General features: G+C 36.7%; 1 protein-coding gene across 5 annotated transcripts in view; it reads left to right on the top strand.

The window, feature by feature from the left end:
• Positions 1 to 22,991, top strand: part of OLFM3 (olfactomedin 3) — a 195,873-nt gene that overhangs the window by 153,101 nt on the left and 19,781 nt on the right. For all 5 annotated transcript variants that reach the window (XM_027114500.1, XM_027114499.1, XM_027114498.1 and 2 more), the window contains 2 exons: positions 4,574 to 4,729; positions 9,771 to 9,990. In XM_027114500.1, coding sequence (XP_026970301.1) covers positions 4,574 to 4,729; positions 9,771 to 9,990 — 376 coding nt within the window. The remainder of the gene's footprint in view (positions 1 to 4,573; positions 4,730 to 9,770; positions 9,991 to 22,991) is intronic.

Here is a 22,991-nt window from a genome sequence, read left to right as displayed (position 1 = left end):
TCTTCTTTTCTATGCAAAAATATCTTCTTTCTACATCAACTATGATGAGAAACATTTTCTTAGACTCGATAATCTTATTTCTGTTACTATTTTCAGTACAGCATTGCATACACACATCCACACATAGACTTGGACATTTCTTCAAAAATCAGCTGAAAAATTCAAATGAACTATGAATGTCAGAAAGTGGATATTATTCTCTTCATGTCCAGAGGGAAATGTATTCCAGAGCTATGATAAAACCAGGAATTAGTAAAGGATGAATAAGGTATGAAAAGTACAACTAAGGGGATTGATTGAAGCAATCATTGAAGTTTATATGACCATACCATCCAATAGGCAATTTGTTTACCGTTTTAACGAAATTCTAGAAAATCACACCTTTAAAAATGCAGCTGTATATCACAGGGAGATCAGCTCGGTGCACTCTGACCACCTAGAGGGGTGGGATAGGGAGGGTGGGAGGGAGACGCAAGAGGGAGAGATATGGGGATATATGTATATGTATAGCTGATTCACTTTGTTATACAGCAGCAACTAACACAACAATGTAAAGCAGTTATACTCCAATAAAGATGTTTTAAAAAAATGCATCAATACCTAAATGACAAAAAACAAAATTTATTAACAAAATCAAGGTCACCACAGGTTAGATCAATCAAATTCGCCATTTGGTAGTGTTATGGAAACAGAGGAATAATAAATTGTGTGTACTATTTAGAGTGGCCTGAAGGAAGTAAGTAGCACTGGTTTGCTGCACTGACCCAAAGAAAAAAACATCTGAAAGCAGCATTCCTTATGCAGACTGAGCCAGTCCCTTGCTGGCTTCTCTATAGTTTTACAAATATCCAAGGTACCAGATGGCAAATAGGAGTGTGACCGTTAAGCAGCCCATTTCATTATTAACTAAAGGATTGATTTATTCTACAGTAAGGGAATATTCTTATTGAGAATAATATTAATAACAATAGTTCCCATCTATTGTATTGTATCTGCTCCATTCAAACCTTATAGCAGAGGTTGTTGCCCTTCTAAGTTTACATAAAAGGAAACGTGTTTTTTGAGGCTAAAAAACTTATCAATGTCACTCAACCAGTAGACTGTGGAGCCATACCAGATCAACTTTGCATTTTCTCAACACTATGCCAGTGTCATTCAAAATGCCACTGGTGGTACCCACACTTATTTAACTGATGCTCTGTCAAATACTTTGAATAAGTATTTATACTACTGAATATTAGAAAAATTACAATTGGTTTCACAATACATCAGGTCTTAGTGCACACAAACTAAAATTTTTCACTTAAAAAAAATGCTTGTCTGTTAGCTATGTAGCATCTCTGTACAGGCCCGCATTGTCTAGGTCAATATTTCCTAAACTGTGATTTTTGGAATAGGATGCTGATGACATCCTCCAATAAAATAATTTTAAGAAACACGGTACATGATACTTAACTCTTGAAGATTTCCGTCACATGGTTTAATACTAAAGGTTCTGTGAAGACCTACAGTAAAGAAATCCCTGTTTATTTTTGTTAATCCCAACGCTATCCAAGCATACTGAACTGTAGGGCTTCTTTTTTTCAAGTGGCCTCCACACTAATTATAAATGAGAGTGAAAATCTAAGTTAATTTGTGTTTAAGTTCAGAAAGGCCTCAGACGTTCTATTTATACAAAGAACCAAGGTAAATAAAGAGTTCAAAAAATTATCAGTGAAGAGTAACAATGAGCTTGCCACACTATGTAGACAGTCTACCCAGGGGCATGTGTAGACAGCTGAATAGCAGGACATCAGAGATAAGCAGACTAAAAGAGGAATGAGTCTCCTTCCCACAAGTGTAATCATGGGGATCCAATCTCAAGTATCACCAAGGAAACTGATTCTCAGTGGGTCTCCATAATCAGTGGGAAACTGAACAGTCCTAGGTACAGCCAGCAGGAAAAGCAAAAGGCAGCCCAGAACCATCCTCCGCAGTTAGACAGCTCCATCTCTAGCCATCACCCCAAATGTAGCTCTTATAATTATACATGATTCTGCTTGAAGGTCACAATCAAGTCTCAGCAAAAATTCTCTCAGTGCATTTTCACATAACACAAAGTTGAAAATTAAATTGACAGGGTAAGTTAGAGGCAAAATAAGAGAGGCTGTTTTAACTTTATCCAGGATATCTCACTTGCCTATCATTTTCTAATTGTATGGATTCTGCCTAAGTACACAGAATTCCTAGGAAAATATTGGACATGCCAGAGATGCGTGTTTTCATAGACAAATGTCATATTTAAATGTGTAGATAGTTTCTTTAACACAAATGGCTTTTCTTTATTCATGCTTCACCATAATGGAGTTGAAAATTATTTTGAAAGCATTGCATTCATCCAAGATGCAGTTACCATGCTTTCAATGTTGCCTCAGTAATTCTGCACTGCATCAAAGTTTTTTTTTAAATGAAGCTTTCTGAATGTAGGAATGATAGTAAATTAAGAAATATTTGAGGGTCATGTAATACTATAGCTAAACCAGTGACAGGAGAAAGATACTTTTGTTAAAATATTAAAATACTTGTTACATATTACTACTGTTGGAAGCCTAAGATAATTTTACCCAATAAATATTTATTGAGCAATTATTCTGTGCCTAGTTCTGTGTAAGGTCTTGGGAATAAAAGGTATGAATAAGACACAGATTCTAACCTCAATGAGTTTACAGAAGGGCAGCCACTTTTCTGCTTCCCATTCACACACATTACACAATTAGATTTAATATAAGCTAGACTGTAGTATGTCCCGAAAAGACAGGGTTTATAAAGGACAGGACTATGGATCAAGACAGCAGAAAAAGAAACAGAAAAATGTGACCTTCTCTGACAAAAAAAAACAAGTGGAGGAACTGAGGCAAGCCAAAGCAGCAGAATTCACTGCCTTTTCTGAATGTTCCAATGCTGAGGAATATATTGACAACGGGCTCTTTAAAGCTAGCTGGTCCACTTAGCTTTGTGACTTACCTGATGACAGAAATTGTCTCTGAACAAATCCCTTCCTTATTTGTAACTCACAAGGTTTTACAATGAAAATAACTTTTTTATGTGTTACATAAATAATACTTATTTTAAAATACATGGAATAACACATAAAAATATATGAAATGAAGTAAAACTCATCTGAAATCCCATTTTTTGAGCCCATGCTTTCATGTATTCATTTATGTATATAAAATTTATATGCAATATTTATCAGGGACCTCTTTCTACAATATTTATTACTTCTCCTCTCACCCACACCTCACCAACCCCACCAGAAAACTAATTTTAACCACCTAATATGTATTCTTCTAATCCTTCCATATCTTTCTCCATGTTTTTTGCTTATATACTCCTTTCTTTTACATAAGTGTGCTCAAGTGTGTGTATGTGTGTGTGTGTGTACGTGTGAGACATAGTGAGAGAAAGAGAGAGGGAGAGAGGTGAATTTTATTTAGAATAAAGGGATTCAAATTATATAAAGATCTTTACATTTGCTTTTCTCACTTACTTTTCTCATGTATATTCCTCCATGTTAAGCAATGTTTCTCAAAATGTATAAACATAAGAATCACTTAGGGAATCTTGATAAAATGAAGAGTCTGCCTCAGTACCTCTGGGGTGGGCCCCAATATTCTGCATTTCTGACAGGTTCACAGGTGATGCCAAGTTGTTGCTCTGTAGACAATACTGTGAGTACCAAAGTATAGAGCTCTATTGTATCCTTTAAATTAGTTTAGTCATATTCTATTCCTCAACTCATTTAATAGCTCTCCTCCTATTAGAGGCTTTCACTTTGTTTTCCAGACTCTGCTGCCATAAGAATTAGTCTTTCTTTCCTCATTTCTACATGCTTTATAGGTCACCTATTTCCCACTTCTAAATAGCCTGGGGCTCAATGAACTTGGGATGGTACCATCACCTTAACATATGTTTATTGCCTATCTACCAAACACTTGATGCAGTGGCCATTTTCCAAGTCTCTTAAACAGTATGGTCTCTGAGTTAGGAGGTGTCCCAATGCTACCACCACTCATCTTGCTCAGTTCAGCCTCACCCCTGGGAGTACTTCAGATGCAGCTTGAAGTAACTGTACTGGAATGAATGCATGCTAGATCTGCTGGACACTTCACCACCATCCACAATTGCTAAGCATCCCAGACCTTGAGGAAGTCAGTCAGTACTTAAAGAAACAACTTATCTTAACATTTAATAGATTGAGCTTATGCTTACTAAGCCCTGGAATGAATATTCTATTTTTTTAATTTATTTTTCTGATATATCAAATTCTGATATATCAAATCTGATATATCAAATTTAGTCATTTCTAATGCTAGAATGTCCATTTTATTATTTCCTGCCTAGGTACAGTTTTCTTTTGCTAAATTATTTGAATGTTTATCATGAAGAATTAGCCTTCTGAAAGTATGTCCTGTGGAAATGCAATTATGGATTTGGCACTTCCGGTTTTTAATGTTAATGTCATTTTTCCTACTTCAGTAGTGATTGTATATACCTGTAAACAGACAATAATGCCAATGTTCTTGTTTAACAGGTTCAAAACATGTCTCAGTCTATTGAAGTCTTAAACTTGAGAACTCAGAGAGATTTCCAATATGTTCTAAAAATGGAAACCCAAATGAAAGGGCTGAAGGTCAAGTTTCGGCAGATTGAAGATGACCGGAAGACACTAATGACCAAGCATTTTCAAGTAGGTTTGACTTCAGCAATCTTGTCAGTCCAAATGAGACACCGAGTATGATGGACAGCCACCATGGCACTCAGCTAGAAATACCTGTACATCGGCCCATATATGCAAGGTTCAAAATTCACTGGGGACATCAATAATCTCTCCACTGAAACTGACCATTAGCTGGTAGGAATGCATAGAAGACTTGTTATAAAAAGAGCTTTACCCTCCTAGAGCTAGGTGGAGATTCTGGATAGATTTAAAGGCATTTCAATATGTATGACAATGGTAAATCTAGGAAAATTAATAATTAAATTTATCAAAGATTTTCTGATGATTTTATGCCTTGCTAATATGAGGAGAAATACAGAGAATATGAATTATTAAAAGAGGCAATAATACCATTATTAACAGCACATAAACAAGGGCTGTTTCACAATTTGATACAAAAAAGTACTTATTTTATTTTATTTTTTAATTTATTTTTTTGGCTGCGTTGGGTCTTCGTTGCTGAGCGCGGGCTCTCTCTAGTTGCGGCGAGCGGGGGCTACTCTTCGATGCAGTGCGCAGTCTTCTCTTGTGGAGCATAGGCTCTAGGAGCACAGGCTTCAGTAGTTGTGGCACATGGGCTCAGTAGTTGTGGTGCACCGGCTTAGTTGCTCCGCGGCATGTGGGATTTTCCGAGACCACAGCTCGAACCCGTGTCCCCTGCATTGGCAGGCGGATTCTTAACCACTGCGCCGCCAGGGAAGTCCCACAAAAAAGCATTTTTTTAGACTTTAAGCTGTTTATTGGTAATTATCTAGAAACACTGAAAATGGAGAAATAATGCTTTTAAGCATGCTATGTGGATTTTTATTAACTATGTGTGACACTGTCATAGATTAAAATAAAATCTATGATAATGCCATTTGAACCTCTATTAAAAAGAAATAGTCTGCCTTACAAAGGCATAGCACACTGCTTATAAAACATACTGTGATTTTACGAGCATAATAGCCTCTGCTTTCCCTGTCAGTTAGGAAGTGAGATACACTGCTAATGGTGAGGGAGTGGGCCTGAATCCAAGTTCTTGGTCAAACATTAGAAGTGCTTTTTATACAAAATTATGATTGGCAGGGAGCTAGTCAGGGACATGAAATAGGGTCTCTGCATGACACAGTTTAATATGGCCGAAATTAGCATGGTTTTGTAATTTTCTTCAGTGGTGCTCGGGAGCCTGAGTAGAAAGGTATCAAAAATAATCTTGCACTGAACCAGTTTTACAGTTTTCCCAGAAAGGTACAACAGAAGGACAAGAGGGTAAGAAAGTTCAGGGTATTGACAAGAGAGGGGGCTAAAGTGATGAATCATGAGATTAAATTGAAGAGAGAAGTAAACAAAGCCAGAAGGTTAAGAAATGATAACAAATTATAGCAAGGCCTAGAAGATAAAAATAAATTTACACATTATTGGAAATAAGAGAATGAGTAAACTAGGAGAATAGAGAAATTATGGGGGAATGGTAAACACAGAAGAGTATACAGAAGAGTATAAGGCTGAAAAGCAAATAAATTAATTTTAACCAACATTTATTGAGCACATACTGTGTACAAGGCAGTGTTGGGCCCTCTGCTGGGTATATACTGCATAATCTCTCTTCTTTGAAAGACAACTAACAAACAGGCAGGTAAAATCTGACAGTAAAAAGAGGCATAAACATCAAAATGGCACAAAGGGAAGAATTATTAATTTTTCTTAATTTTGTTTAGAGAAGTTCAGGTAAAGAGCTACAGGGCTTGGCAATATTCAAGAAAATGGTTTTGGACTAGTGCCCACTTTCCTCCCCAGAAAATACTAAATTACAGAGGAGATCAAGAAAACCAAAAGATGTTCAATGTCTATTTTCAATATTCAGGGTTAGGGTGTAGACAACAGAGCAATACCGTGAGCCTGATGTGATGCTGAGGCTATCAACAAAGTAGGAATGATCAGCCGGTACTTATGGCACATAGGGAGCATTCCCAGAAAGGAAGGGGGACAGAAGGAGAGAAGCTCGGGGTTTCTGGCTCAGAGTGAAAATCATTCAAGTTCAGATAGTCAATACAGAACTCTGTGACGCCAAGGGACAGCTTGCAAGTACCAGGGCTGGCAGAGTTGGTGACAAATGATGATGGGTGTGCATCTATGGGAACTTATGGGAGAAGAGAGGAGACAAAGAAACAAAAAGATACAAGGCTGAGAGAAAAAAAAAGAGGAAGTTGCCTATTCTATAAATTTGCCTAGCAGAAGCCAAGCCACCAATAAGAAAACTTAATTTTTAGGCAGCACCATAGAACATGATGATTTTGATTTTCCTAGTTCATGTAATCCACGTGGATACTGAATTTATACGTATAAGTCAAACTCCAAATAGCAATAATGATAATAACATCATTTTCTTGAAGAATTACACATATTCAACACATAGTTCTAAGCACTTTAAATATACTATATATTAGTTAATCTAATCCTCACAACAATCCTATAAGGTAGACACTGTGTTTATTCCCATCATTCACATGAAGAAACTGATGTACAAAGAAATTACACAATTGGTCCAGGATCGTATATCTAATACATATCAGCACTACAAAGTCCAGCTCCCGAGTTAAGCCTCCTAATACCAATGCTATACTGCCTCTCCAGGTAGACTCTAGCTCTCTGAATTAAATTTAATAATAATAATTAAATGCTCAATATATGCTTGTTGAATATATTTATTCACCAAGTCCGATCATGAGTCAGATTTTGCTCCAGCTGCTGAGGTGCCATATATGAGAAGAAGAAATGGAACATTCCAAAAGTAAGTTTAACATTGAAGAATACTTTTAAATTGGAAGAAAATCCTCCTCTGGCACACCCTTTTCAGCTTATCAAAAAATCTAAGTAGGTTGTGTCTTCTATATTCTTTATGATAAAAAAGCTTGTTCTCGTTATCATACTTGAGACTATCATTCTTATATAAAGAAATCTTGGTTGGGTAAGATAGTCTAGGTATACACTTTGCTATAAGAGCAACATAGTAAAAAATGAAATTCTAGAAAGGATAAGTAAGCACAGATCTGTGTTATTCTACTTTAATCTTTTAAGTATTCGATACGTATATTAGTTGGACTTTCTATTGCTCTCTGACAAGTGTCCAGAGTTAGAACTGACTGACAATAATTGAATTATAAATTTTTGAAAAGACCCCAAAATTCATATACATACACACACACACACACATATAATTTTTCGCTCAGGGGAAATAAAATGCCACCAAAATTGTGACACTGAATTACTCTCTTTTCAATATTCCCATAGTAGAATGTAAAACTCTTCATTGTAACAGTTGCTATAATATGCAGCAAATGGTACCATCAGAACTCTTCTCATTAAAATCCTAATGAAGCAACTGTGTCTTCCTTTAGGGATAGCACAAAATGCTCAAACTAATAAGTTTATTTCAAAATGAGCCACTAAAATGAGCAAAGCTATGCAATTCTGCCTTTTGACTGTGATATTTATCAGTCTTTCTCATTAAGACTCTCTGTCCCCTCCCACTCAACATGGACGTACAGACAAATTCTAAGCATTCCAATCTTACAGAACAAGTGGAAATTCCCCCCAAGACACACAAGCCCATAAATCAGGGTGGCAATGGGAGCTCCTGCTATTTTAATGCATTGATAGTGATAACATGTTCTAAATGTAATTGTAAAATGCAATTTTCAGCTCCTTAAATTAGTTAGTATACAGCATGGTTTCTCTTATGATCATAGCAGTGACAGCTCTTCAACGAATGAGATAAATTGCAATAAACTCACAAATGAATCAAACTCATGAAATATTTTCACTGACCACCACCACCAAGTTAAAAGAAAGGAAAAAAAGGTGACATGTTCAGAAACTGAAAGTGAAACTGCAGGTTTGGCTCAGTCCCAAGATAGGAGTGAGGGAAACAGTGCTGGCAAAGTATACTTCTTGTTCTCTAGACAAAAATCAACGTTTCACTTTCAAACAACTCTGTGCTCTTTTATTACATCAATTATGAGCACCTTAGCCCCTGAAAGAGTTAAATTCACTACATTGGTAAGCAACTCTGCCTTACATAAAGAGCTCTAAATTATCTTTGCTTAGGCAAATGAAGTCGGAGAATGGGTAATAATTCAAAATAGTAAACAGCAACATACATTTCTTTGAGCTTTGAAAAGCTTTGCATGATTTACTATACTTGCTGAACTTACCTTCCTAATGATGCCGTGCTAAGAAGGATATTAAAAAGAGGGAGGAGTAGAAGGACAGAGTGGTGGAAGCCCAAAGTTGGAAAAATTCTGTTAGGCAAAAGCTGTTCCAGGATCCAAAATTTCCTGTAAGTACCCCTATATTATTAATAATTAGTTAATGGGTAAATAGACTTAACTAAACAGGATATTTGACCTATTTCTAATAATTTGTAACTAGAAGATGCACGCTGCTTCTATTTCCTAACTAAATAATGCATTGTTCACTTTATAAAATGCCACCAGAAAGCAAGATAGTACATAAACCCTGAACTGCTACCACAGGAAGTTTTGTAATTATGATAAGGATCAATTTGTTTCATAAGCAAGTAACCATTTAAAGAGGTGTTCTTGTATTGAAAAGCTGAGATAAGTGGATTACTATTAATGATCATGTAGCCACTTACATTCTCACAAAATACACAATCTCAATCAAAAATCAATAAGCAGGGCTTCCCTGGTGGCGCAGTGCTTAACAGTCCGCCGGCCGATGCGGGGGACATGGGTTCGTGCCCCGGTCCGGGAGGATCCCGCATGCCGCGGAGCGGCTGGGCCCGTGAGCCATGGCCGCTGAGCCTGCGCGTCCGGAGCCTGTGTCCGCAATGGGAGAGGCCACAACAGTGAGAGGCCCGCGTACCGCAAAAAAAAAAAAAAAAAAAAAATCAATAAGCAATTGTGAATCTGTCTTAAGAATCTCCCTCAAGTATCATGTGAAAAAGAACGTTGCTGTTTGATCTGTTTAAATGACTCTCATGAATACAACTGGCTGCTTTTCACAGGAGTTGAAAGAGAAGATGGACGAGCTCCTGCCCTTGATTCCTGTGCTGGAACAGTACAAAACAGATGCCAAGTTAATCACCCAGTTCAAGGAGGAAATCCGGAATCTGTCTGCCGTCCTCACTGGAATTCAGGAGGAAATTGGAGCCTATGACTATGAGGAACTACATCAAAGGGTGCTTAGCTTGGAAACCAGACTTCGTGACTGCATGAAAAAGCTAAGTGAGTAGAACAATTCCATTTGTCCAGGTTGCATTTTTAAGTAGTTTCAATGACAACTGCATTCTTACATTTTGGAAATAGTCATGAATTCCTAATTCTAGGGAAACCAGCACCTGCTTTCTAAGTGTAAAATAAGCGTTCCTTGGGCTTCCCTGGCGGCGCAGTGGTTGAGAGTCTGCCTGCCAATGCAGGGGACACGGGTTCGAGCCCTGGTCTGGGAAGATCCCACATGCCACGGAGCAGCTGGGGCCGTGCGCCACAACTACTAAGCCTGCGTGTCTGGAGCCTGTGCTCCGCAACAAGAGAGGCCACGACAGTGAGAGGTCCGCGCACCGCAATGAAGAGTGGCTCCCGCTCTCCGCAACTGGGGAAAGCCCTCGCGCAGAAATGAAGACCCAACACAGCCAAAAATAAAAATAAATTAATAAATTAATTTTAGAAAAAAGAACAGTTAAAAAAAAAAGTGTTCCTTGATGGCTTAAGCAGGCCTGGTTATTCAAGGTTATCTGATTAACAGTTGCCTGATTTTCAGAGCACCCTGTTACCGCGGTGGCTTGAAATAAGAGGTCTGGCAAATACAGCAATGCTATTGGCTACACTAATGGAAATAAGCTTTATTTCAGATTATCGGTGACGGTCAATCACTGTGTGGCCACGGAAGAGGAAAGCCATTTCTGGCAGTAGAGAAAGTTAGAGACTGGGGAAAAGGCCATTGCCCTGGGACCAAATGTGAAACAGCAATGATAAGGAAATGAATACAATTTCTCTACTATGCAGAGCTGCCATCTGCTGCTCTGATCCACTCAAGAAATAAAAAGGAGGCACCTACTCAAATACATATTCACTACTCTACAAGGGGCCAAGCACGTGACATGGGGAATGAACTTTACTTTTTGACTCCTAAAATGTGTGGTTCCACGTGGCCTGAGTTTACAAACTTTTCCATTGCCACTCAGTTGAAGTCATCATGGGACTAGTTTGTAACAATGTGAAATAAATAAGTGTTCATGAATTGACTAAGAGGGATTGTAAACCCATTTAGGAATAGTATTTTAGTTGTTGACATGCTGTGATAGGATGGTGTTAGGTGAGGGGGACTCAATAACCATAGAAAGTGTTCTCTCAAGGTAAGAAAAACTTTTCTGGAATAGGAAATACTGGGAAGAGGAGTAAAGAATTTCAAAAAAAGAGTCGATTTCTAGTAAAGAAACATTCAGAGCATAAATGTAAACACAAAATAAAGTTTGGATGACTTACAAAAATATTTTAAAGACTACTTATTTTACAGATGCAATCCAAATGATAAAAAAAAAAAGATAGCTAAAATACAATATGTTGCATTCAGTAATCACAGCCTCAAAACAAAGTGGGAAATCACCACATCGGAGGCCCCACTGCAGTCATCTCAGGATTTCCAAGAGAATCTAACAGAATTTATCAGAAGGCAGTAACGTAAACTCCTAAGGCTAAACACACGTGCAGCAACCCTCAGCTCCTTATTTCTCATCATGCAAGGCCCATACTTTTTCACCTGTAACTGGTCTCCTACTAATCATGACTCCAATAGATTCTGTGACTTGGTCTTCTCTACCCACTGTCCACCTTTTTGCCAAAGGAATTTTTTTTAAGTACAAGTCTGAAATTATTTTCCTCTATTTAAAATTTCCTATGAATCCCTTATGTCCTAGGATACAGCCCATGGCTTAGGAGGGCCTTCATTGTGGCACTGCCTACATCTCCCATTTTAGGTCCTGCCATTTCTCCCCTCATACACTATCTCCCAGTCACATGTGCTCCACACTCTAACCATGGGGCCATACTGAGAAGCTGTTTGTTCCTTCTCCTGAAACACTCTTTCCCCTGTTTATCCTTGCTTTATAAATAAACATACTTTCACCTGCCACATATGACAGACTCCTATTCATTTTGCAGGTCTCAGTTTAAATGTAATGTCTCACCTGAATTTTCACTGCCCTCCCCATGTGTCCTCTGCATCCCTGCTAGGTGCTCTCAAATCTTGAAATCTCACCAATGATTGGACTTTTCATGTTTCATTATCATTTTGTGTTATTGGATGTCTCTTTTGCTAGACTTCTGTTCCATAAGAATAAGTACGTCTATGATATTCACTCTAAATACTGTATCTCCCCCATTGCCTAGAAAACTAAGAAAAGTTTCTCAGTAAATATTTGCTGAATAAATTAATTCTATAAGCAGTCATAGTAACAATTTCTAAACTTTCAACAGAGTAAATATTAGGTATTTCAACAAGTAGCAGAGAACAATCCCCTTTACTTGCAAAACAACGATCTCTTTTAGCCACATATTTGTGTCAAGATGGCATAGGACTGATTAAGATTAAGCAAGGGAAAAGTCATTTATTTAATACAGCACTTAAAAACTCCCTTATATGGTGTGCTTTTATAATTCAAGTTGTGGAGTTTATTGCTAACAGAAAATAGGTAAATATTACTGCATAAAGAAATTCTGCTGTCATATTTTATTCTTTTTTAATCAAGAAATACTTTTAGGGGCTTCCCTGGTGGCGCAGTGGTTGAGAGTCCGCCTGCCGATGCAGGGGACATGGGTTCGTGCCCCGGTCCAGGAAGATCCCACATGCCGTGGAACGGCTAGGCCCGTGAGCCATGGCCGCTGAGCCTGCGCATCCGGAGCCTGTGCTCCGCAACGGGAGAGGTCACAACAGTGAGAGGCCCGCATACCGCAAATAAGCAAATAAACAAATAAATAAATAAATACTTTTAGTTCAATGCACAGATTCATTTTATAGCTTGCCAGATGATGTCTGGCAAGAAGAAAATCCCAAACCAAGAATGTTTTAGTGCTCTCAATACCTAAAAGTTACTTTAGGGGTTCAAAGGAGTATTCAAATGCATATTTATTAGCCCATAAAATATCTGGGTAAAGATATTCTATAAATGACAGTACATAGGACTAATCTGTGTAGGGCTTTAATTTGATTTGGAAGAGGTCCATTTGTTGTTGATGAACCATTGAAGACCTTGAGAATCTAGTCACTCTGTCATTCCTAGTATCTCACAATAAACCCAAGCCATTGGCTTTGTATGCTAAGTCCAGGCACCTACTTAGCGCAAATGGCCTCAACTAATAAACAAGGACAGGCAACAGAAAGATTCTACACTTAGTAATCACCTTGAACCTTAAAGTGTGCCAGTTATGTTTTTGAAGGATTAACATGGAAAACTCTTGGGATTTGCTCTACTTTACAAATGAACTTCACTTCTAACATATACTCTCTCTGAGTTTACTTAGCTGGAAATAATGTCCACCACAGTTAGGAAATTCTACATTCCTCTCAGCTCTTTCATAACTCCCAATTTGTTTTTACTAATCCACATGTAACTCCCAACACAGGATCTCCTACAATATTAAAAATGATATTTGGGACAAAGAGGGTTAATCTAAGTAGACACAGATTCATCCTATTCCTTCTTACTGAACCATGGATAATGTCTCTATGGTGTCCTTAGGCCTCAGGACTGTGATCTGCAATATATGTCAAAGATTTGTTTTATTAATTTTCCCCCATGGACCACAAAGTTTGAAAGACTGTGACTGTCAAATAAATTATATTAATTAGTTAACATTTATTTTTATTTTAACTAATCAAAAATATAAAATCTAGCAACCAATAGAGATATCAAACAGCAATAAAACTAGCATTTAATTTTCTTATTTAATGAGATGATTGCTATTTGAGTTAACTGATATGACCTTATAAGATACTGAAAACAGTTCTCACATCATAATGCTTTAGATTATTAGTGGCCCTCAAATCCCTATTCACTTAGTACAGAGGCCAGTGCCATAAGCAATGACTCTAACTCATTTATGCTTTTGTCCCAAGAACTGGGTACTTTTCTCCATCATACCATGTTTATGTCAATTAATCAAAACCACTTACTGAGACTCTCTTGAGCAGAGAGGATGTCTATCAACTGGACCACAATGCTTAATTACAATGTAGAAAACATGTCCAGGTAGAGACAGACAGCCCTAACACTGTGAAATCTAAAGCCACATGGTTCCTGAAAAAATAAATAAGTGAATCTTCATATTTTTCATTAAAAAAAGAATTACTCCAATTTCAAGGGAAGTACCTGATAAGGCACATTTATTTACAGAAGAAAGCACAAACAATTTTGTGTGGTACTAAGTTATAACTTGATTAACATTTTACTTAGTTTTTACAATTCCTGAAAATTGGTACAGACTGGACCAAGTTATCTCTGTGAACTCTTAATTCCATGCCTGGCAGTATCTCATAAATAAGGGCCTGAAAATCAAAATGTCAGAGCACACAGACTCAGAAAACAGATGTTAAATAACATCAGGACCATTCACAGGAAATGTAGAGAAAAAAACGTTTCAGGGGTTCAATGTTCCAAAAAGGTCTAAAATCCAGTTGCTATGCTGCTCAGATCTAGAGTGGGATATTGGATAATTATGACATCAGCAATATAGTAACAGGTGCAATAAGGCTCATCCATCAATGGCATCTTTATTCTTCACAAAAGCCTCTAAACACACACAGCCAATTAGCAGAGGGTAAAAATGGACTGGGGAAAGAAAATAAAATTGCAGCCGTGATGAATACATTTCCACTCACCTTTTCAGTGGATTTGCTTTTAGGGGAGATGTCACAGTGCACAGCACATGAATTTTAAGAAACTAAAAAACAAACTAGTGTCATTGCCTGCAAAGTTTAACTTAATAAGGTGCTGAAGGAATCACAAGTCATTGAGACCACTAGGGCACCATTCAGCTTATTTCTACTAGGGAATTAAAGTTTTAGAGAAAATAGAAATTAGAAAAAATGCTTCAACAGAAATGCATCCTAGTGGCCTGAATGAGGTATAGTAATGTACGTTCCTAAAAGTGCTTAATTTTCTCTATGAGGGACTGAGTAAAGTCCCCTGTGCTTAATTAAAACATATCACATTCCTAGACATGCAAAATGTAATTGTATGCATGTGAGAATTTGACTGGAAAAGCACAGCTGAAGCTCTTGCACACCCCCTGAGATCACCAATAGATACTTAATATAGATTATAATCAAGTTTTCCAGGTTTCCAGCCCTCCACCTCCACCCCCCTGACACTTCCTCAGGTTAGTTCTATTTTAGGGCAATAGTTTCGTGCCATCTAGTGAAGTACAGGATGCATCCTCCTATTAACAGAAACAGTTTTGAGCCTTCATGTTTAACAGAAGTAACAACAGCATTCAAAATTTGAGATTACAAGTAATCTCAACTTGGGTTACTATTTTTATCATGTTTATGCCAAATTAGTTTTAAAAGAGAAACCAAATTGTCTACGTGGTAGTAGCCTTATTTGTACATTCAACAAATATTTATTGACTCCCCAGTGTGCACTGGCACTTAACCAGGTATTTGGGGCTACAAAGATGAGTAGCAGGCAGTGTCCTCCTACCGTCAGAAAACTTGCATTATAGTGGGGACAATAAGCACATGAGTAGGTAACTACAGCAATGCTGAGAGCCTACTGCTTGACAGACACTATGCCAGCTTTTTTAGGTGTGTTAGTCCTAAGTGCTCTAAGAACTCGGGGTCAGGTATTATTATTAGCAATTTATGGAAAATAGATACTCAGCTTAAATTAATTTTCCAAAGGTACATGTTGGAGGCAACAACTTTAAACCCAAGTCCTTCTGAGTTCAAAGGCTGAGATTTCTTTCCCACACATGATGTGTTTTGTTGGGTACCTAATAATAGAGAAACGCCCTGGACACCTCAGTAAGTTTAACTCAGTAAATAGAACCCAACTGCTGTAGAAAGAAAGAAGTCAGAGTCACTTTTGATTCTCCCTTGAATTTCACTCACATGCAATCACATCTCCCCTCTCCCTCACAATTTCTCAAAACCACCTCTTTTCTGCATTCACACTTCCACCACCCTAGTCCACAGCACCACTGATCACCTCTCAGATGGATTACCACAATGGCCTCCTAACCACTGTCCTTACCTGAAGTCATTCCCTGTCTACCACACTAGGAATTTAGAATAATCTTTTTGACATGTAAATCTAATTATATTATACCTTGTTTAAGTGATTTTCCTTTAAAATTAATTCTAAATAGCTTTGCCTCGTTTGTCTTGATGACATGGATTCTGCCTAACTCTAGCCCTTTTCTCTCAAATTCTCACCAGGCACTCACTCTAAGTGTTAGTCAGTTTAATCCTTTCAGTTCCTCAATCGTGCATGCTTCTTCACCTCCTGGACACTGAACTTCCTCTCCCCTTTCATGGAACACTCTTCCTCCCTACCTTACCTATCCAAATTCTAAGCTTGCTCTTTCATTTTATGGACCAGATACCAGCTTTTCTGTGGAGGCTTCTCTGAGCATCCTTCTTAAAACATGGCTGAATTCCCCTGGCACAGTCTCCCACACGCCCCCACTGCACCCCCCCCATGACACTTCAGCTATTTTACAGAAAATTTCCATTTCCTTTTCTTTAATCTTCACTACCTTATAGACAAGGTGTCCTTGCTCTGAGAAGTCAGGGATCATCTGTGTCTTGTTCCAGTTGAATCTCTATAGACTGTGATAAAACATCTGAAACATAAAAGGTAAAAATTGGTGTCTACAGAGTTTCTGAGAGCAAATACTATTTTTTAAATAAAAAGCTTTATGTTGCTTTCAAGAAATAAATCAGTGTATGTCAAAGATAAAACATCTATATCTTTTACAAAACAAAAAATCTTTTGGAAAAAAAAAACAAAAGCACAGTATTTTTTTTAATCCTTGTTTTTATTGCCATCTGTTCTTTCTTCAATGGCAATGCAGTATTTCATTCCCAAAACACCTGATATTTGGCTGTACTTAGTACTTAAAGCAAGAGACAGTGAAAATCTCAGTGAAAGAAAGAATTAACAGGAAAGTCAAACTGTGTGCCTGGGATGAATAAGAGTGCAATTTAACTTGGAAATATAATGGGAGAAATTTATAAGCCTACCTCCTCAAATTAAATTGAGTAGATCTTCAAATAAGTTATTTACCAAAAAGTCCTATTCTTCCTAAAATTCCAGATTATAATATGGAATGCAATTTCTCTGGTATCCATGCACCTGATGATGATTCATTCTTCTGGAACCCCGAGACCCTAGTGATTTTAGCACATTTTTGAGGTAACTGGTATATCCTGTTTTACCATAAATTGATTTACTGTTTATCTTTCTTTTCAATGTCCTAAATTTTCCTAGATTACAACTAATATTAGCCCTTTAACAATATAAAGCCTGTGTTTTTAGAGGCAAGCCAAATTATTCAGTTTTCATAATGCAATTCTGCTCCATTTAGTTTGGATGTTAGATAGGCTTCTCCTTAAAGATATGTTCATAATATAAGCTTTATTTCAGAAAAGTTCAGGCAGTTTTTAAATTTAAGAGTAAAATTGTGTTAACTTTGGAAGGTGGAGGTATTTGGACACATATTATTCTTGATCCCATTTACCAGACACCCACTGAAAACTCATTCCATGCCATGCAATATGGCATCTGTTATGTTCATTCTTATCCCCACCTTTCCTTCAGCAGTATAGTTGGTAAGATTAGACATACAAATAAAAGGTTAAATAATATAAATAGATTTTACTATCAAACGTATGGTAGAGAAAAACTTACTTTAAGTAGCTTTAATAGATAGACTTAAGATCAAATCATATCTACTTCTTGCTACATGAGTTCTCCAATGGCCTTTAAGTAAAAAGAAGTAACATTCTTTCATAAACATATTTGCCACTCCATTAAATTTATTTATATGGGCATGGCCTTAGGATTCAAATCCAGAGCTATTAGTACACAATGTTACAAAGTACAATTATATATTAAAGAAATAAACAAAGAGATGGTTTTTATGCTTCACTGATCCAAACTGATCTTCCTGCTGAATCCCAAATGATACCTTTTCCTGAGCTACTTATTGATAAATATGGATTGTAACTGATAATAAAAAACTTAATGTTTCAAAATCATCAGAGTATTAAAATGGTAACTTTTCTCAGCTACCTATTCAGTATATTTTCTGAACATACAGAACCGTGCACGTGTAATATATTATAAAATGCTAATATTTTCATGTGTCTCACTGAAGACAGAAGAGCATAGCAGGAAAAAATCAATGAAGGAAGACTCAACTTCCTTCTTTGCCATCCACTTTTGCAGGAGCATTTGTCTTCCACGCATTTGGGGAAATTATCCTTTCTTTCTGGCTTTTTTTGTCCTCATAGAAAGTGAGAGTAAAGTGAGAAAAATAATGTGTATTTGAACAAAAGCTAGTTTGGGGGAACCAATAAATGGAAATGACTTTCACTGTTTATTTTACTTTATAATTTCTGTGCTCTGTTAGAATGAGAATACCTGTGTTTACTTAATACTATCACAAATTATAAATAAAAAAGTGGCCAGTTTTTATAAATTCCTGCAACTCTAATTTTACTAATATCATTTGACAAGATGAATTTTAGCTTAGGACTCTAATGACTATTTTTAAGAGAAACTTCTACTGGGAAGAAATCAACATCAAGAGCCCTTTCTGTGTTTTGCTTCCCAAGAGTAAGGGTAGATAATGATGATGTCCATGATCATGATCACCCTGATGACGTGTGTGTGTGTTTTACAACCACCACAAATAATACCACCTTCTCCTCATCAGCATAAATGTCTACTGATCCCATATCCATTGCATGCTCCCTTAGAGTAACAAAATGTCAAGCTTCAGAACTTCCATCTTAGAGATGAGGAAACTCCACCCTGGAGAATAAGTACATTATCCAATATTACACAATGATTTAATACTGTGGCTTAGATTAGAAACCAGACCACCTAACACCCACCTCAGGATTCTAACCTGGATGAAATATACTACACAAAGAACATTTCCTGGAAAACTGTGGAAGTCAGAACAGAGAGACAAACAACAAAACTGTTAAAAGAGGCATAGTTAATAAATAGATTAAACTACCATTTGCTTATGAAATTCATTTATTATTCTCTTTCATAAGTTTCTCCCTCTCTACTAGATTATTTATAAAGGCAAACAAATCTTTATTAAGCAACAATAGTAACATCAGCACAAGAATAAAATTTCCCCACAACCTCATATTTCTTCACATCCTTTTCTCTGCTTTTTCTTCAAAATCTTTTAAAGCTGCTACTTTGGTGTGTAGTCTTTTCAAAACCAACTCCAACTCAGCTTCTGATCTCAACATTCTCTTCATTTCAGTTTTGTAATCACCAATGACTCCTTGCTGCCAAATTCCATGTTATTTCTTTGATTTTCTAGACACCTCTGTACTCCCCAGAGGTCAGTACATCATCCTTCTTAAAACATTTTCTTCTTTAGGATTTCTTAACACTGCACTATTTTTCCTATTCCATGTATAGCTTCTTATTGGGCTCCTTTGCTGGGTGCTAGAAATATTCTGATGTCCCAGAACTCTGTTCTAAATGCCTTCCTCTTCTTTGTGTATGTCCTCTCTCCAAGGCTCTGGCTTTCACTATCTTCAGTGTGCTGAAGACTGTCAAAACTGTGTCTCAGAAGAGTGTCTCCTACCTACATCTGCATACTATCTTCTCTACATCTCTACTGGCATGGATAATAATCATGAACAACTTTAAATAAACCATAGTGAATTCTTGATTTTTCTTTTTTTTTCCTTTTTTTTTTTTTTTTTCTTTTGCGTTACGCGGGCCTCTTACTGCTGTGGCCTCTCCCATTGCAGAGCACAGGCTCCGCACGCGCAGGCTCAGCGGCCATGGCTCACGGGCCCAGCCGCTCCGTGGCATGTGGGATCTTCCCAGAACGGAGCACAAACCCGTGTCCCCTGCATCGGCAGGCGGACTCTCAACCACTGCGCCACCAGGGAAGCCCAATTCTTGGTTTTTCTTTCCAAACCCATTCATTCCTCAGCATTTCATCTAAATAAATGACACTACAATCTGACCATCTGAACAAACCAAATATCTCTAAATTATTTTTCAGTTTGAGATTTTCTTTAATTTCTCTTTTTAATTTTCATCCTAATGCCTAATCCAAAGCCTGGTCCTAACTGACTTTATCCAAAAAAGAAAAGAAAAGAAACCAAAACAAAAACATAACCCAAATCCATCTACTTTCCTCCATCTTCATCACCACTTTCATTATCTCCCACCTGACCAATGTGATGACATTCAATGTGTCTCTCTGCCTACACTCTATCTCCTCTACAATTAATTTTTTACATGTAGCTAGAGTGATCTTTTTTTTAAACGTCGCTCACATTCTGTCACTTTCCCATCTTAAAATCCTGCAATAGCTTTCCATCATACCTAGAATAAAAACCAAATACTCTGATTTTACAAACCTTTATTCTGTTCAACTCTCCAACCTCATCTTCTACTTTTCCAAGTTTGTTCTGGACACACTGGCTTTCTGCATTTTTATTTCAATTTCTCTTAACTCACCAAGCATATCCAAATCCAGGGCCTTTACAAGAACAATAATCGTAGTTAACATTTATTAGACAATTAACTTTACCAAATACTGATCAAAACACTTAGCATTTATTTTTTATTTAATCTTCCCAATAACCCTTTGACTTAGATATTATTACTGCTGTTATCCACGAGACACTGACAGGTTAAAATTTGTTCAAGTCCTCCAGAGAGTAAGTGAGAAAATCAGGATTCAAATCCAGGCAGATTTCTTAAACCATGCCTCCAATTACTTTAAAATCCTACCTTTTTCTGGTTGATGCAATGACTAAACATCTTTCTCTTCAAGGATCCATGGCTGCCTGCTTGTCAATTAGATCCCAAATTAAATATCACCTTCTTTGAAAGGTCTTCCCTACTCACCAGTCTAAAGAAGCTACAACCTATGGACCTATTTTGTCTCCCTGTTCACCTTATATCTCCAGTATCTAGCACAGTCCTGGTACATAATAACTTCTTAGTGAATGGTTGTTTAAAAAATAATTATTTTATATTTAAATCATAACTATTTATTTTACCCTCTACCATATTTCAGAGAAAAACCTACTGCTACAAAAAGAAAGCAAACTCATTTTTAGTTGAGATGTCAGAAGCCTTTAACCTCTGGTATAATTTCTGTCTTAATTCCTGGCCTAAACATTACAAGGCTTAGCAGTATCTCTTTGCCATATGGATACAATACTGGGTTAGAGCCAAATATCCCAGAAGCCAAGATACCCCAAGCCATCAATGCATTATCAGTATCTGGAAATGTTGATTCATGAGATTCATGGTGTGAATCCTAGTCCCAGAGATTGTTCTTATTCAGATTTGACTAACCAATCCAACTCAATTCATACTAAAGTTATGTTGACATAAACTGAATCCAGAGGATCATTTAAACCCATTTAAACCCAGAAAACAAATCAACATCTAAAATATGCATATGACTGAGGGAAATATGAGCTTTGTGTCTTCTTGCTTTGTCCAAACTATGCTTCAGCCTTCAGGCAATAGAGGCCACCTATGGCAAAGGGGCCAATTTTGATGATAAGGTAGGTTAAAAACCACAGTTTGAGGTTTAATTTTACAGTTTGTCCCTCTAAAATGTTATATCAAACTTTGTAACTACAAAATCTCTATTCACTTTTAGTAACAGAACAACCTGACATCATCATAATTTCTTACTGCTTGTGTTACCACTTGGTCATTTCCTCTGGGTATAAAGTTTTCTGGGGATGAACATTCCATTATGTTTATGTTTCATATTTGGACTATATTGATCTATATCCAGAACATATTTAAACTGGCATCTGAGATTCTTTATATTTTTTTTTCAAATGACCATGAAATATCATTCATCTTTAAAGGATATTTTTCAAGACATTTTAGACTAATTTTTCCTCTTATAGAAAGTAGTTATTCAACAGGAGCATATTTTTCCAAGGTCATAATCACTTACTATTTTGAAATAAAATGTACAACATTTCTACTGGAATCACATGATTAGTATCTTTTAGTACAGCTCCTCCAAATGTACTAACCAATGTTATCACTTATTAGCTTCTTTTAACATCTATATGAAGTAACTGATGAATGTTAAAATTCATAGTGTGGATTCTAATTTTTTTAAGATTAAAAGAACTAGAGAGATTGCATTATCAATTGTAAGACAGAGTTAGAAGTTTAAAGAACACAATTTCAAACTAGTGCTTGCAGTACTGAAACCAAATTAAAATGCAAAATATTCACAGCTTCCAATTCTGGAGACTTATTTACATCTTCAATTTCCACCTACTTCCTAAACCTGCAAGGAAGCATGACAAATAAAAATCTGGAAATGATCTGTCAATAGGCAGTATATAAATGTGATTTTTGCTTTTTAAATTTAATGTCTGATTTTAAGTTTTTACAACTATTTTAACTTTTTAAATTATAATTAAATATTGTATGTGCATAGCTAGAAAATTATATGCTTAAATAAAAAGGACTTGGAATAAAAAGCAACAGTCTCCTCCTCCAGCTCTGCTTTCCAGAGGCAATCACATTTAATTTTAGGGCTTCAGGTGGTTAAATTTATGGCTTCAGGTGGTTAATATGCTTTTTTCCACTTTTTTTTTGCTTTATCAGTTTTGGACGTTGTTTATTGACTTTCTGCTCTGCAATGTGAGGATACAGATAGCCCAACCAAAGCCACTTTCTTTCTTGTTTCCTCATAATATGCTTTCATAACTATTCACTTATATTTAAATATTTATTATTTTTTCCTCAACTCTAGGAAAACTCTCTAAACACCATATTTTTAAATACAAAGACAGTTATACCCCCATCTTTCTATCATTTCTTCTTTCAATTTTTACTTTTCTCACAGTGTGAACTTTACCTATGCTTTTATGTTATCATGGTTGGTCTGTAATTAGTTCACAGCCTGATTCTTCAAGTTAAACATGAGTGATTGCATTATCATCACAATGCTTATGTTGTTCTTCG

This window comes from Aethalodelphis obliquidens, unplaced genomic scaffold (assembly GCF_003676395.1).
Source record: "Aethalodelphis obliquidens isolate GAN/ISIS:26980383/991018 unplaced genomic scaffold, ASM367639v1 scaffold13, whole genome shotgun sequence".
Lineage (NCBI taxonomy): Eukaryota > Metazoa > Chordata > Mammalia > Artiodactyla > Delphinidae > Aethalodelphis > Aethalodelphis obliquidens.
This window is presented reverse-complemented; position numbering and strand designations above follow the sequence as displayed.